At 38.3% G+C, this 15,838-nt stretch overlaps 1 protein-coding gene across 3 annotated transcripts in view; it reads right to left on the bottom strand.

The window, feature by feature from the left end:
- Positions 1–15,838, bottom strand: part of LOC113574218 (serine/threonine-protein kinase 3/4-like) — a 20,771-nt gene extending 4,933 nt beyond the window's left edge. For 2 of the 3 annotated variants that reach the window (XR_003410296.3, XM_027004985.3), the window contains exons 1-10: positions 15,570–15,838; positions 13,694–13,774; positions 10,436–10,564; positions 9,972–10,086; positions 9,493–9,657; positions 9,105–9,272; positions 8,434–8,571; positions 7,904–8,032; positions 7,253–7,436; positions 264–391 (exon numbers count right to left, since the gene is read on the bottom strand). Coding sequence is in view for 1 of the 3 variants with exons in the window: in XM_027004985.3 (XP_026860786.1) it covers positions 264–391; positions 7,253–7,436; positions 7,904–8,032; positions 8,434–8,571; positions 9,105–9,272; positions 9,493–9,657; positions 9,972–10,086; positions 10,436–10,564; positions 13,694–13,774; positions 15,570–15,616 (1,284 nt within the window). In the remaining 2 variants the exon portion in view is untranslated. Of the gene's footprint in view, positions 1–263; positions 1,515–7,252; positions 7,437–7,903; positions 8,033–8,433; positions 8,572–9,104; positions 9,273–9,492; positions 9,658–9,971; positions 10,087–10,435; positions 10,565–13,693; positions 13,775–15,569 lie in introns of all 3 variants that reach the window. The other variant, XR_014124542.1, reaches the window with a different exon arrangement.

Raw genomic sequence — 15,838 nt, 5'->3', positions numbered from 1 at the left:
CAAAACAACAAATTCTGTCACTGTGCAATTACAGACTTTAAATGCCTCTTATGATGCAATCTAGCAAAAGGCCTGTGCTGTAGCTAGAATTTTAGGTCCAGTCATTCTGTTGCATTTATGTCACCATCCACACCTTTCCAACCACTACAAACTCCTAAAACACAATCACTTGTAGCAAACATCCCAATTCTATCTATATATGTGTTATATAATAAAAATAATTAAATAAGATATTGGTCAACAAATCAATAAATGTTACTTACTGTGTCTATGTTCTCTTCTGCAGGCAATTTACGACTGTCATTGTCACTGTTTTTGATGGCTTCCTTCTCTTTCTGTTCAAAATACTCAAGGAACGATGGCTTAGCTTGATGTACTGTTTCCTCATGGTCTAGAAGCAAACAGAACATATACACACACATACATTGCTTAGCTTTGCAAACATACTGAGAAGAATAGACTTTATATCATAAAGCAATATTTTCAAGCAGGTATTAAAGCTGATCTACCAGTCTGCTGAATTCTGAAAAAAAGGAGAAAAAACTGCAGTACAAGTCTTTTAGCACTTTTTTAAATAGAGATTTTAAAGCATGACAGGAAGAAACAATATGACAATTTACAGTCAGGCTTCCAGCCTGATCCATCATTTGTATAAATGCTCCTAACCAGCAATGACTATGCTTTTTTTCCTCAACATATCCTTGTGTGTATTTTTGACCGTGTCATGATACCACAGCCCTCCAAGCCACCCACTGAACAAAGAACCTTAGCTTATCATTTATTCAGGCTGTTTAATTATTCAGTTATTTCAGTATCGTCTTCCCCCTGCTCTTCAGTACTCCATACAGAATATGTGAACCAAGGTACAGAATAACATAGCACCTGCTAACTTTGACCTTTTTACAACAGCAACACATACGAATGGGAAAATAACCGGTGATGGTCAAAATCAGCAAAATGTAGTCTTTATGTCTTTTGACATGAGTGGAAAGCCCTGAACATAAACTCCTGCTTTTTAACGAGGAGCTTTTACAAGCTCCTAGTACTTCTTACACTCCTAACAGCTTATAAGCCTGATGTATATTTGCACTTACATGTTTTTGGGGATGGCAAAATATATAAAAGACTAAACCTTCCTGGCACTCAAGAGCAATGCTACCTACGCATCACCAAGCTGTGACACTTATGCAGTCAGAAATTCAGTCACCCCAACACCACTCACCTGCAGGTGCACCAAGCTCAGTGATCAGATCCTGGAAATGTTAGACTCTTCACTAGCAGGTAGGCTCATGAGGCACCACAAGTTTTGTGATGACATCTCAATTTAGAATGGATTTATTGAGGAATTTAGGTAAGCCGTGCAATGCTTACATGCAAGGACAGTAAAAGAAACAAGGAATAAATCCCACTTTACTTATGCTTTACTTATCTGAATACAAGGCCTTTTCCCACAGTTGTGGCTGTTTCCTCAGGCCATATTGCTGATTGGAAATTCATAGTCGCATACCTCTCAGCTACAATCACAACATCACATTAGAAGAGTTTCCCATTCCACAGTATATACTTTATAATTATTTGAACCTTCTCATGCAAAAAGTCTTACATCTGTACACGACAGCCTAATGGTTGGTGGGTTTAATGCTGTGCACTGGCAATATTAGACGGCTCTCATTTGTAAATGTATAATACAATTGCTAATGTACTAACCATGCTAATGTTAATTGCTACCTAAAGCATGGCTGATTGACTGATTTGCTAGTGTACAGAAATAGTAATTTAATTTCCAATGCAGTACTGTGACTGTAACAAAGTGTCCAGATACTCATCTATAGCCAAGAGCCTCAGATTTTATGACAGATTTAGATTTGATGTTATTCTTGAAGTATGTAGACCAATCCAGACCACACATTCTTGCATAAATGTTAGAGGTGACGCTCTTGGTACAGATCTATACAAATCAAATATATTTCCATTAGAGTGGAGCGGGAGAGTGCAGGTTTACTTTCCAAGGCTGATTGATCGGGTTCATTTTACAGACAGCAAGGTGTCTATACTGAAACAGGAGAAAGCACATTTTAAGTGCTTGAGATGGCCAACAGGGATAAAACTACAGTCTACAGTTTAAGAACTGATGCCACTGTATTACTATGGTATACCATGAGCTTCAAAGGTTGGCCTTTGGTCAAAAGTCTGCCTTTGGGTTAGAGCCACTATGACGGAGACAGTCACTTAGGAAGGTTAAATGGGTGCTCTGGCTGCTATGCCAGAGAGCAGGCTCTTTGGTCCGGTGGTCAGAGCTCATGTTTACCTCCCACCCCTGCTGTGAGGGGATGGTATAGCTCAATGTGAGGACTCCCTGTTGAGGGCCATGAGCATGGCCCTGATGGAAAGGGCAATTGTGCACTGAGGGACACAGTGTCATGCCCAGGGGACACTCTCCAGAGGTAAAGGCATTGTGACAGGGACTGTCACCCTCAGAAGAGGAGGATGGTGTGAGGGAGACCATCACTTAGGAAGGTTAAATGGGTGCTCTGGCTGCTATGCCAGAGAGCTGGCTCTTTGGTCCGGTGGTCAGAGTTCACATTTTCCACCAGTCAGCCCTGGGTTCAAGTCCTGGGGAGGGTGCACAACACCTTCACAAGGTTGAACAATGAGGTCTAGTATTCAAGCCCCAACTCCGCCTAAGATCACTTTTAAACCAACGCAAACATCTCATCAGACGTAAACACACGTTGTCCTCACTGATGACTAAGACAGTACACAGTCTCACTGACAGTATCAATGGATGCTCCGTGCCACCAGTTCCAGATAGGCTTTATGCACAAAAATCCAATACACCAACAACAATCACAATCCCTATAGCTGCGTTCCAAAGCCTAGGCAGCACCCGAGGTAGAGCGGGTACTTGGTAGGACTGTCCCATGAAGACTCCTTCTTAGTAGCCTATTGGTCACACATATGGAGCAGTCTAACAACGCTGTGTAACATCACCAGAAAGGTCACGCCTCTTGCAATTGCAGCAGGAAACATAGGAGGGATCTTTTGAGAGAAAATGGAGCATGTAGAACTTCAACCTAAAATGTTTATTGGGATTAACAAACTACCAATAAGTAAAATGTATGGTAGCTTGGTTAGCATTTGGTATAGTAGCTAGCTAATAAGCCAAAAAAGCTTATGTGGTATGATAAACTACATATATAGGTGCATCTCAATAAATTAGAATATCATCGAAAAGCTCATTTATTTCAGTAATTTAATTCAAAAATTTGAAACTAGTATATTATATAGATTCATTACACACAGAGTGATCTATTTCAAGTGTTTATTTCTTTTAATGTTGATGATTATGGCCTACGGCCAATGAAAACCCAAAAGTCAGCATCTCAGAAAATTAGAATATTATATAAGAGCAATTCAATAAATTATTTTTAATACATAAAATGTTGGCCTACTGAAAAGTATGTACAATATAAGCACTCAATACTTGGTCGGGGCTCCTTTTGCATGAATGACTGCATCAATGTGGCGCGGCATGGAGGCGATCAGCCTGTGGCACTGTTGAGGTGTTATGGAAGCCCAGGTTGCTTTGATAGCAGCCTTCAGCTCATCTGCATTGTTGGGTCAGGTGTCTCATCTTCCTCTTGACAATATCCCATAGATTCTCTATGGGGTTTAGGTCAGGTGAGTTTGCTGATCAATTAAACACAGTGATACTGTGGTTATTAAACCAGGTATTGGTACTTTTGTCAGTTGCTGGAAAATGAAATCCGCATCTCCATAAAGCTTGTCAGCAGAGGGAAGCATGAAGTGTTCTAAAATGTCCTGGTAGATGGCTGCGCTTACTTTGGACTTGATATAACACAGTGGAGCAACACCAGCAGATGACATGGTTCCCCAAACCAACACTGATTGTGGAAACTTCACACTAGACCTCAAGCAGCTTGGATTGTGTGCCTCTCCACTCTTCCTCCAGACTCTGGGACCTTGATTTCCAAAAGAAATGCAACATTTACTGTCATCTGAAAACAGGACTTTGGACCACTGAGCTACAGTCCAATTCTTTTACTCCTTGGCCCAGGTAAGATGCTTCTGACGTTGTACCTGGGTCATGAGTGGCTTGACAGAAGGAATGCAACAGTTGTAGGCCATGTCCTGGAAACATCTGTGTGTGGTCGCTATTGAAGCACTGACTCCAGCAGCAGTCCACTCCTTGTGAATATCTCCCCGAAATTCTTGTATCACCTTTTCTAGACAATCCTTTCAAGGCTGTGGTTATCCCTGTTGTTTGTGCACTTTTTTTCTACCACACTTTTTCCTTCCACTCAACTTTCCATTTATATGCTTGGATACAGCACTCTGTGAACAGCCAGCTTGACAACTGTCAAGTCAGCAGTCTTCCCCATGATTGTGTAGCCTACTGAGCCAGACTGAGGGACCATTTAAAGGCTTAGAAAACCTTTGCAGGTGTTTTGTATTGATTAGCTGATTAGAGTGCGACACCATGAGTCTACAATTTTGAACTTTTTCACAATATTTTAATTTTCTGAGATACTGATTTTTGGGTTTTCATTGGCTGTAGGCCATAATCACCAACATTAAAATAAATAAATGCTTGAAATAGATCACTCTGTGTGTAATGAATCTATATAATACTTTTTGTAATTATTAACTTTTTGAATTTACTGACAAATTAACTTTTCGATGATATTTTAATTTATTGAGATGCGCCTATATATAGCTATATACTTTTGATTAAAATTAATTAAAGCATTCTACCATATATTTTATCATCCATTTCACACTTTAAAAGGTAATGAAGCTGAATTCAAGTATGTGAAAAAGAAATTGCATTTTAAAATGAACTCTACTCTGGAGGCTTCATCGCGCAGAACGCAGGCTGCATTTCTAGGCCCCTTCACTTTACAACATCATTCCATGATGCAGCGTCTGAGAAACACGGCCTAGGCTTTTGAATGCAGCTTGGATTTACCCACTGCTTTGCCCACACACAGCCATTCACTTCCTAACCCACAAAACCCACAATGGCCTCCCCAGGCCACAACCAACCTCACTGGCATTCTTTATGCATACTCAGTGCTGCCAAATCCATATGGATTTTACCTACTATGCCACTAAGCATTCACCAACTCAGCAGACCCATACTGAACTCCCCCATGACTAATGCAATAGAAAGCTTCACTGGCACTATTGATACATGCTCAGTGCCATCGGTTCCATCTGGATCTACTATATTAGACATGATAACGGCATTACACACAATATTCTCATTTGCCCAGTCCTCCATGTACCTGAAACAATGAACACCTCAGCTATTTCATCTGTATAATGCATTTCTCTAACCAGTCTGTGCTCTCCTCATCCACAACCACTAACTAGCTCTTTCAGCTACTTGATAATTCCTTTACTGCTCCCCTTAGGTTACAGCCTCTAAAACTAAATTCCACAAGCAAAGACGTGGCAGAATTCGCTACAAATCCACTAGCATTTATCTCTACTGGCCTAATATAAACCTACTACCTATGTTCTCTCACCTCAGCCACCAAGTCTGCGTACTTCATCTTCTTCCTTTCAAAATCATCATCAACCACATCCCGAAATTCTTAAGTCTATAAAATAAACAATCCCCTTACTTTCAGAGAAAAACACCATAGCCAGCCTCAGTGTAGTTAAAGCAATACACTGTGGTACCTGTAAGTTTTTGTATCCTACATCCACTACCAATTTCCAGTCTCATGCTTCAACCCAACAAACTTAATCTATCTATTCAAATCAGTACTATAGTTAACTTCTATGCACTTATTATCGAATAAACATGCTAAAGAGCCAAGCATTCGATTATGCCTTCACACATATTGTGCCTGCGACAAACTAACCTTTAAAAAATGATTCTTCAGCGATCCCAATCCCCCATATAATTTACAAGGATCTTCAGCTACCCACTGTCCAAAGTTTTGTGGAGTTGGAAGGACACTGAAAGTCACCGCAAGCAAAAAACTCACATCCATCGCCCACAACTCTATACAATATTGTCCACGTCTCTAAACTGTCCAATGAAACCACTGTCCTCGTTTTCTTTGTGATGCTACTGTTGCACGCTGTGCTTTTTCTTCCTTTTCATGAATGAAACTAGCAATCATCCACCTTCTTTCTGGCAACGTGACCTTATTAAACACTTTCCACGAATCACTTGACCTAAGCCCAGCCCTTCCACTTTGAAACTGACTGACCAACTCCCTGTGCTCCAAAGTGCTCTTGACTAACTTCACCACCACTCATAAATTCCACTTTCATCCTGCATTTGAGACCAGCTCAGCAGATTTGTCACTACAACATTAGACCCTAATAAAATAATCTTGTGACTGACCTTAGCACATTTAAATTACTCAACCGAACATAGCACCCCTCACCCATACCATGCTGCACTACTTAAACACCATTGCACCCCCAGCCACTTCCTTATACCCATATTCAGAATCCTCTCCAGCTTCTCAACTTTGGTGACTGCAACCTCATAAACCGTCAGTGGAAACCTAACATGAGGCAGCGAGCTAAACTGGAGGCACTGCAATTTTAATTTACCTGGTAAAAACCATGTAAACCAGGTAAACAGGTCAGTGTTATTAGTACTCAGTCCTCAGCCCAACTTGCTATTTATCTTTTTATGCTGTACTATACCATTTACCATTTAACTCATCAGATTATTGATTACTCTTAACTTATCTTTATTATGGACATACATTAACTAGAAATAATTAATAAATAATATATTCTCAAAAAAATCTCTATATCCAAAGGGGCTGATGCAGCTGCAAATACAGGGGATGCAATACCGTTTGGCTTTAGGCAATAATGCTAAAGAAACAGCAAACTGGGTCCAACATTAGGACACAAGACATCCTGCATTTACCCAAATCATCAAGACAAAAACAATTTTTAATCCCATTACAGCACATGGACTATTTATTACAGCTTTAAAGGTTCAATCAAGGGTTTAGAAATGCATGTTTGTATAAATTACATTTAGCAGGCAATCCTGCCAATTCTTGAAGAGTACTCTTTTTAGATGCTTTCTTTTCCACAATACAACTTTTTAAGCTTGTAACATTCTGCCAACTCCATGGAGGTAGGTCACAGCCTCCCACCTTTAGCATGAGGACATTCTACGGTTGTTGCAGATAAAGAAGTGTGTGTGTGTGTGTGTGTGTGTGTGTGTGTGCGTGCACACACTCACGTTTCATGGTGCCTGGATCCTCATCGTCTGAATTTATAACCATGGTGCCGAGCTGCAACTCCATTGTGCCATCATGCTCGATCATAGTTCCTGGTGTGCTGCCCAGGGAACCAGCTGCACGGACGGTTCCCATGTCAGAAGCTCCAGCCCTCACCATTGTACCCCGATCCACTTCATCGTCATCCTATTACCACAGTAATTGTACAAAAGACTCAGGAATTGTCTGTGGATTAACTAGAGGTGAATTCGAATTTTCAAATAAAACAATAACAAAATTAATTACACAAATATTAACTTAATATTATTTATATTCACTTAAATGCCTAAATTAGGGTTGAAAAAAAGTAAAACAACAATAATGCAGTACTGCACTATAATGTTAATACACTGAAGTAGCATTCCCTTCCATAGGGTCCTTAAGCATTGCCCTTGTGTTCCCTAAATACTAAATCACATAGGGAGAGAATCAAAGGGATTAAAGGAACAGCCATTCATTCGGCATACCCTCCAACATCAAGGGACATTATTCGTGCCATGCCCGTTTTGTTTCTCTTGGCACTATTCCAACGGCCAGCTGCTGGGACTACCAACTCTTAAAAAAGACCAAACTTTCAGATAACAGTCTTCTGTCGACCTGTTACAGTGACGTACCGAGTTATCTTCATCCTCGGCATCCTGCTCTCTATGCTGAGCCTCCTGTTTTTTCAGTTTGAATTCCATAGCTTCCGTAATCAGTGTTCTCAGGACACTGTTGGGCTTCACACCCTTTATAAATGGGTGCTAAACAGGGAAACATGGATAAACACGCTGAATGTCAGTATCAATATGCAAGTCCTAGAGCTGGGAGCAGGGCTCCAGTGTTAACCACATGTGGTCTGTGTTCTAATGAGGCTGCACTGAAGCCACAGACTGCAGTCCAGTAATAGAGACATGATAGTAAAAAAATGTGAGCTGACTTTATACCGGAAAACATCCAAAACTTCACACAACAGCTCTTAGCCACCCTCATTATACCCGAGTATGCCTATCCCCCGTGTCAATAACTGCAATATTATTACAGGAAAAACTGAAAGAATGTATATTAAAAATATTACTGTACCCAAAGAGGACAGGCATAGAATGACAGTGAATCACAGGGAGTGAGCAAGACAGAAAGAACAGGGAGAAACCAACAGACATGCCTGTAGGAGCTGTGTGGCTGCTGCTCTGTTCTCAGGGTTTTTCACCAGGCACTGTGAGACAAAGTCCCTGAAAGGTTCTGACCACTGGTCAGGGTTCCGAAAGGTTGGTGGAGGATTTGTAGGAATCATGAATATTGCCTAGTTTTAGCAAGAACACAGGAAAAGACATATATGATTAATAAGAATGAAATGGTCGCTACACTCAAATAAACACATTATTTTCAATGAGGAGCACTTTGAAACAAGACAACAACTAAAAACATATAGTAGTTCTTGTTTATTTTTCTTTACTGTCTTTGGTTTGTAGTGATTATGCAGCTTTTTTTATTGTGCATTCCTTCTGTAAAATGAACTTTAGTCTTTTAAGTGAAGTATTAAAAAAATTCAACATATTATTATTACAATTATTATTATTACTACTACTACGTGTAACTATGGAGATCTAACGATGTAAATTTATTTTAGGTCAGTTTAGAAAACAAGTCAGTAGCACTTTGGCCACACTATGAATTTGCAAAGATGACAACTACAAAAGCAAAACTACACAACAGTTTTTTATATATATATATATATATAGAAAGAGAGAGAGAGAGAGAGAGAGAGAGAGAGAGAGAGAGAGAGAGAGAGAGAGAGAGAGAGAAAGAGAGAGAGGGGATCATTTACCGTCTTACCCTCATAGGATGTATGTCTGCATATGGTGGTTTCCCTTCAGCCATCTCTATCGCAGTAATACCCAGAGACCAGATATCTGCTACGCAGTTATAGCCAATCTCCTGAATCACCTCTGGGGCCATCCAGAAGGGTGTGCCTATGACTGTGTTCCGTTTTGCCATCGTGTCCTAATAGGAGCAGAGGGAAATGAGGTGATGGGGAGGTCATTTTATTCTAATTGTCTCTAAATTTCCTCAAGCAAAATTTGCATTCCATCACTTAAATCAACTCAGGATTATAAGATTTTTTTTTTAACTAGAACTGTTTTCTATGATATGCAAGTTGTACAGAGGTACACAAATTGTGTCAACAAAATTTGCTGTGCATAAAATGAGTGTTTCCCCTTACAGTCAGCTGTCCTGCAACACCAAAGTCAGCCAGTTTAGCTTGTCCCTCTGAGTTCAGCAGAATGTTTCCAGCTTTGATGTCTCTGTGAATCTTCCTCATGAAGTGCAGATACTCCAGTCCTTTCAGAGTGGATTGTAGTATAGCAGCTATTTCATCCTCTATTAACTGTAATGTGCACAAAAACATTGAGAAACACCATGACAAATTATTTGTGTTGATCACTGACCACTGGAACCATGAACCTTGTGTCTTTGCTCTCACTTTATGCAGTCACTTTATCAGATAAATGAGGGGAAAGCTAAAGTAAATAATTAGGAGTACTGCCTACAGCATATACAGGTAAATAGCTATTAAACACAGAGCTTATATAATGCACAGCATTTTCTAAGTCATCATTATTTCACTTTTTCCAGCAGATGAAATACAGATTTAAATTTTTTAAACTGGAAGCTTTAGGGAAAAGGGAGATTTTTTTTCACCGTTTTGTTGCGTTGTCTGATAATGTCAGACACAGAACCAGCTGCACAATATTCCATTACAATCCACAGGTCACTGTTCTTAAAGTAACTGCCATAATACTTCACAACATGTGGACTGGAGCAAAAGAGGAGAAAACAGTCATGGACCAGTTTTGTGAATTACAGCAAACCTAAGCAATTACTTTCTGGCAAATAAAAAGAAATGCAACAAAGTGAAGACCAATAATAAATTAGTTATAAGGCAAACAGGTGAGGGAACAAAAATGACTGTACATCACATCTGCAAAAAGTACAGAACAAACTAATCAGAGACCATAATACACTTGTTGCCATTGACATTGGCTTTAATGATTACAAACATCTAAAGTATAACATCCAGAAAACATAATGAATAAATGAATGGTGGAATGATGCAAGGCATCTTGACTGTCAGTGAAAAAACACAGAGCGAGAAACAGACAAACCTGTTGCATTGCTGCATAATAGAGATCTCTTTAATGATCTCTTGCAGGTCTGACTCCACAGGAACCTGCTTAATGGCCACAATCTCTCCTGTCTCTTTAAAATGGGCCTTGAACACACTGCCATAAGACCTGCAAAGTGCACAGATATCAATAATTGTCTTTCAGGTAAGTGACAGACCAAAACAGCATCCAAAAATTGTTGTACCACCATGTGCTGTAAGTTTAAGTTTCTTTAAGCAACATGTCTAGCCATCCAAGTGAAATTTTGCTGAACACTCAGGTAGGGCCATAATCTGCCCAGATTAGAATTCGCACTGCTTCAACAGTCACCAAACTCTTTAAGAGCCTAATGAAGTGAACTGGGACATGAGAAGCAAGTAGCACCAATGCCTCTCTATAACAAGAGCAAAGCTTCAATGCTTCTAAAAAAAACAAACATTGTATTTAGACAAACAATTACCCACAACAGTGAAAAAACAAAACAAAAATATGGTCACTTGGTACTACTTATTTAATATGAATACTCTCAAAGGAACCATTCAGAATCACAATAAGGACAGTGTTCGCAGTGGACAGACTCAGCAAGGATCTCAGAGACACAGATATCTCTTAAATGAGCCAGAACATTTTTGTGATATCAAGAAGGTGTGTAATCACCTTGATGATGTCTGACAGCTGACACCACTCCTTCAGTCTTAAGTTTCAAGTTCGGCGAGACAGGAGCATTTAAAATATATTGGGTAAACTAATCCAGAGGTATATCCAGTTGTATTTTAATCACAATAGAAATACTGCTTCACATTTCTGTGACTAGTTCTGTGTACAATATGTTGGTCTGGAAATACACCATAAATAGACTCTTACCAATATGTGAATCAATACATGCACAGCTATATCGATATTTTTAAGCATTTATATTCTTTACCCAGTGTGAACTTAAGGATGGTAGCACCTTGGGGGTGGGGGGTTATTATTTCAATTATTTCAACATTTGAGTTCTAATAATATTCAAAATTAAATCCTTTCTTGTTAGTGGGAGCTTAGAAGCTATTTGTTGTTATCAATTTATTATAAATAATAATAGTACTTTGGTAACATTCACCTTTAAAAAATTGTATAACCATCTTTTAGGAACATATCGTAATGCCCATATCATTATAGGCTACATATCGTATCAAAGTTACTGGCAATACACAGCCATATCTGTAACATGTACCATAACATTACTGTAATGGTTTCCTCCCCACCAGTAGACCGTTATGCAGTGGTGGCACTGCATGTGGCATTTGTTTATGCTCCATCTTGTGTCGCACATAAATTTGTTATGATTTCTCACCACGCCCCACTCAGGTGATGTGTGTAGTGCATCATTCTCCACACAACCTGTGGATTATGCAATTATGTTGAGCCTTTTATAAACGCTTTTTGTTTTCATGACTGTTGTCGGGATCTGAATGTTACATTGGCTTCTTTTGTTCTCATTAGTGCACTTATGTCAAATTTTGTTTTCCTTTATTTCACTAAACTCTTCAGTTGGATACTCTTCCTCTTTGCTTCCTCCTTGTTTCTGCATGTTCTTCGCCTGTGACAATTACATTTACCACAGGTGCTTTATTGAATGACAACAATAATGAAAACAGAATGACCACAATGGCAACAGAAAGAACACCAGAACACCCTACTACTGGTGATGGTGTTGTTTGCAGTGCGATTAAACAGCTTTTCAACAATCAAGATTTTCTCCGCCCCAAATGTAATCTGTTATGCATAATGTTAAACAGCTAGTAGATACAGCATCAACATTACAGTGAACACAATTCTGCTCTTTCACTTCCTGTTTCTCAACATCTGATGTGGTCATTCTTGTTAGCTGGTGTCCACCCACACACACACACACAATTTAGGAATCTGTATCTTATACAAAAACTGTTTAGCACTCGGATGCTATATATTTGATTCTGGCTACAGAAAGTTCCCCTCCATTTTTGATTCTTCCATGGGGAATTACCTTATGTTGTTTTTAGGAAATACTGAATGTGAAATGAAAATTATCTATTTCTCCAAACATGTTCAAAATAAACTAAATAGTTCAATAACAGGAAGAATAAACCCTCCAGACGTATTTATTTCACGGTGGACTACAAGCTATATATAGCAGACCTTTTACTGATATCATGCACTTTGTCATAGCCTTTTAGTTGTTACATGAGCAGTCTCCATTTCGAGGCTACTATAATGCCTGGTCATACCATCACACTACAATGGAATTTGAGTAAGGAAAAGCATGCTTCAAATACAAACATGGTTATTTTATCCAGTGAATCAAATAACTGCAGAGATGTGACAGGGATCCATTGCCTTATTCTGTCACATGTGGAAATAGAAAGAGTCCAACAATCTCCACAATGTCATTTCAGACTTTAAGGACAGATTCATCAAGATTACTGAACTCAAGGGCAACAGCTATTTGAGTTGACATTGTCAGTTTCCTAACCGAGTAGCAAAGTATCTCATCAAGGCATTTAAAGTGGCCTGCCCAGATCCAGCCCAGGATTTTGTGAAGCTCAAAAAAATCTGTTTTTGTGCATTTTACTGAAAGGCAAAATATGCATTAATTTATAGTTTGTCTTGAATTGATGTGAGCATTTTTATGCAAGTTATATACATAGTCACATGAACAAAGCTATTTATTTCAAGCATGCATCTAAGAACAAAGACTTTTTTACATCTGAGCTCTAGAAAACTAAAACTTCAAGGGGTCAACTTTTGATATTTTAATAACATTATATTGTCACATTTATGTCATGCTCACAGGAGATGTAAAAAAAAATGTTAACAGTCACAACTGTGACTGGTGGGATAGCTCGGTGCCTCATTACAAACATATAATTTGCATAGATTACAATTCTGTTTATGCACCCAAATGAGACAAATAAAATTAAGTTTATGACAAAAATGGCAAACATTTATATCTGGCTATTTGGTAGTTAGTACATAATACAAATGAACATATTTCTTCTTAATTCTTGCTTGATAGCTATATGATTGTGTATGATTTAAACTGAGGCAACTTTGATTCTGTAGTTTCCCACCAGTCACAACTGTAACCAAGAACAAAACTTGGATTTTCACCAACTTTTCCAAAACATTTTAAGGCATACTCTGTATCTTGTGGCTGTTCAAGGAGCAAAAATCATGAATTTACAGAGATGAAAAAACTGTAATTATATGGGTTAATATGCCATATACAGGACTCACCCCTCTCCCAGTTTCTCCAAAACATCAAACACTTCTTCCGGCTGCTTGGTCAAACTATCCTCACTAAGCTTCTTTAATTGCCTAAGGAGAAAAAAACAACACAGTAACAGAAACTGAGCAAATAAAAATATATGTAAACATCAGTATGAGGCAGCACTTTCTTGCACCACAATGCAATTATTGTTTAGAATGCATTTGATAATCACAAGAAATAAAGCTCTGAGCCTGACATAGAAAGTAAAATTTGATCCTAGCCATTGGTAATAAATATGTAATGAGGTAATGAGGCCTTTCTCAATGTTGGACTGTAAAAGTATATTTTAAAAGGGCCCTAAACAAGTATTTAACAACTTTAGCTACTCTATCTAGTCTACTCATTTTATTTTCCCTCTTACTCACACCATCACAGTGTGGATTCTGGATTATTTAGGATGGAATGCTCCATAAACCATAATCAAGCACTGCAAAAGAGAAAAATGCCAAAACAGCCATTCATACCAAATCACTACGATGTTCTAAGGTGACATATGTTTTAGTGATTTACTGAATAAGTCTTGGTAACTACATCAGATAAAAAAAAACAAAAAAACAACAACAACTTTAAAACGAATTATGATGGCAGGGACAAATATTTTTGAAACATTTTATTGGATCTCTGAATTTGTTTTGCAAGACATGGTCTATCCTTGTTATTTTGTAGATATTTATTGTTCAAGCAATGGCAAATCTGTCCCATATTTGTTCTGTATAAACATTAATTACCCATGTAATTCTGATATCAATCATATTACTTACAACGTTTACCAATATACTAGTTAAAGACTAGTGAAACACATCTACGGGTCTATTCCATATTTAACCACATAGAAAACGTAAACAGTACATTTGTACGTTCGATTAGTTGGATTGGGATATTTATTACAAAATTTGTACTCATGTGTGGCCTACTACGCTTTATACCTGTGGTTAACATGGCAAGAAATCGCTCCTAAACTACAATTTAAAAAAAAAACGGAATTTTTCAGTAAAACAGCATCCTCTCGTAGACTGTTTGGTTACGGTCTTTTATCAAGGTCATCTAGGTTAGCAGTTTATCAACTTGTCTGTGTACATACTAGCTAGTTATCATACTTTGACCTAAAACTTTACCCTCCTTAAAACATTAGACGAAATATAGCAAGTAAGATAACCCAGCTAGCTAACGTTAGCTCCTCAAATTAAAAATAGTAACCCCTAAAAAATACGGGAAGACAGTCAGTTGGTTTGTGATATTAGTTAGTTAGCAAGGGGTGTAATGTGCCCTCAAAATATGGCAGATTTTAAATATTTCATGTATGTGTCTTTTCTGAGTATGAATTACTAAGAAAATCATAAAAAGATAAGCAAGCAGATTTAGGCTAGCTAGACAGCTACGATAGTGCGGGAAATAGTATGCTAAATATTTAGCTATCTAACTAACAAGCTAGCTAGCTAACTTTCTCAGGAAAGACTGTAGAGTGAATTTCGACATTTCAATGCGTCATAGAAATCTGCGAGTAACATCGTCAATAGATTAAATTATTTTCAATAATCTGTTTACCACATAAATACTGAACGTAGTTGACTACATAATTATTTGTAGCTAGGTTAGCTAATAGCTAGCTAGCGGAGTTAACTGGAGATAGCCATCTATCATCTTAACGCTAACTAACCTAGCTAGGTTAGCTCAGCGAGCTAGCAGACATTTATGGACAAGCGACTTGCGTTGTAGTTTTTTTAATGTTTAGCTAACTAAATGTATTGTTAGCTAGCTATCTAGTTAACACTTTTCAGACTAAAGAATAATTTACCGTCAATTTATATTCTAGCTATATTATTACACGTAAGGGAATATTACCTGCGAGGGTTGTTCCTTAGCTGTACCTGGTCCTTTTTCTCCATCATGACTTGTTGGCTATCCAGCTAAGGAGCGACATTTGAATCTAACTTTATCTAAAAACTTACTAGCTGGCTAACTGTATGCGGTCTCCAAGATAGTTACATACGCCGATACCGACCAAATAATGTTCTGATGTTTCCTAAATGATGAAAAGTGTAACTTCAATCATTGGTATTTATGAAACGTCCTATTTCCACACCAGTCTACCCGTGTTGAGTTCCGTAATG

This window comes from Electrophorus electricus, chromosome 7 (assembly GCF_041902795.1).
Source record: "Electrophorus electricus isolate QZ-2024a chromosome 7, ASM4190279v1, whole genome shotgun sequence".
Classification (NCBI taxonomy): Eukaryota; Metazoa; Chordata; class Actinopteri; order Gymnotiformes; family Gymnotidae; genus Electrophorus; species Electrophorus electricus.
This window is presented reverse-complemented; position numbering and strand designations above follow the sequence as displayed.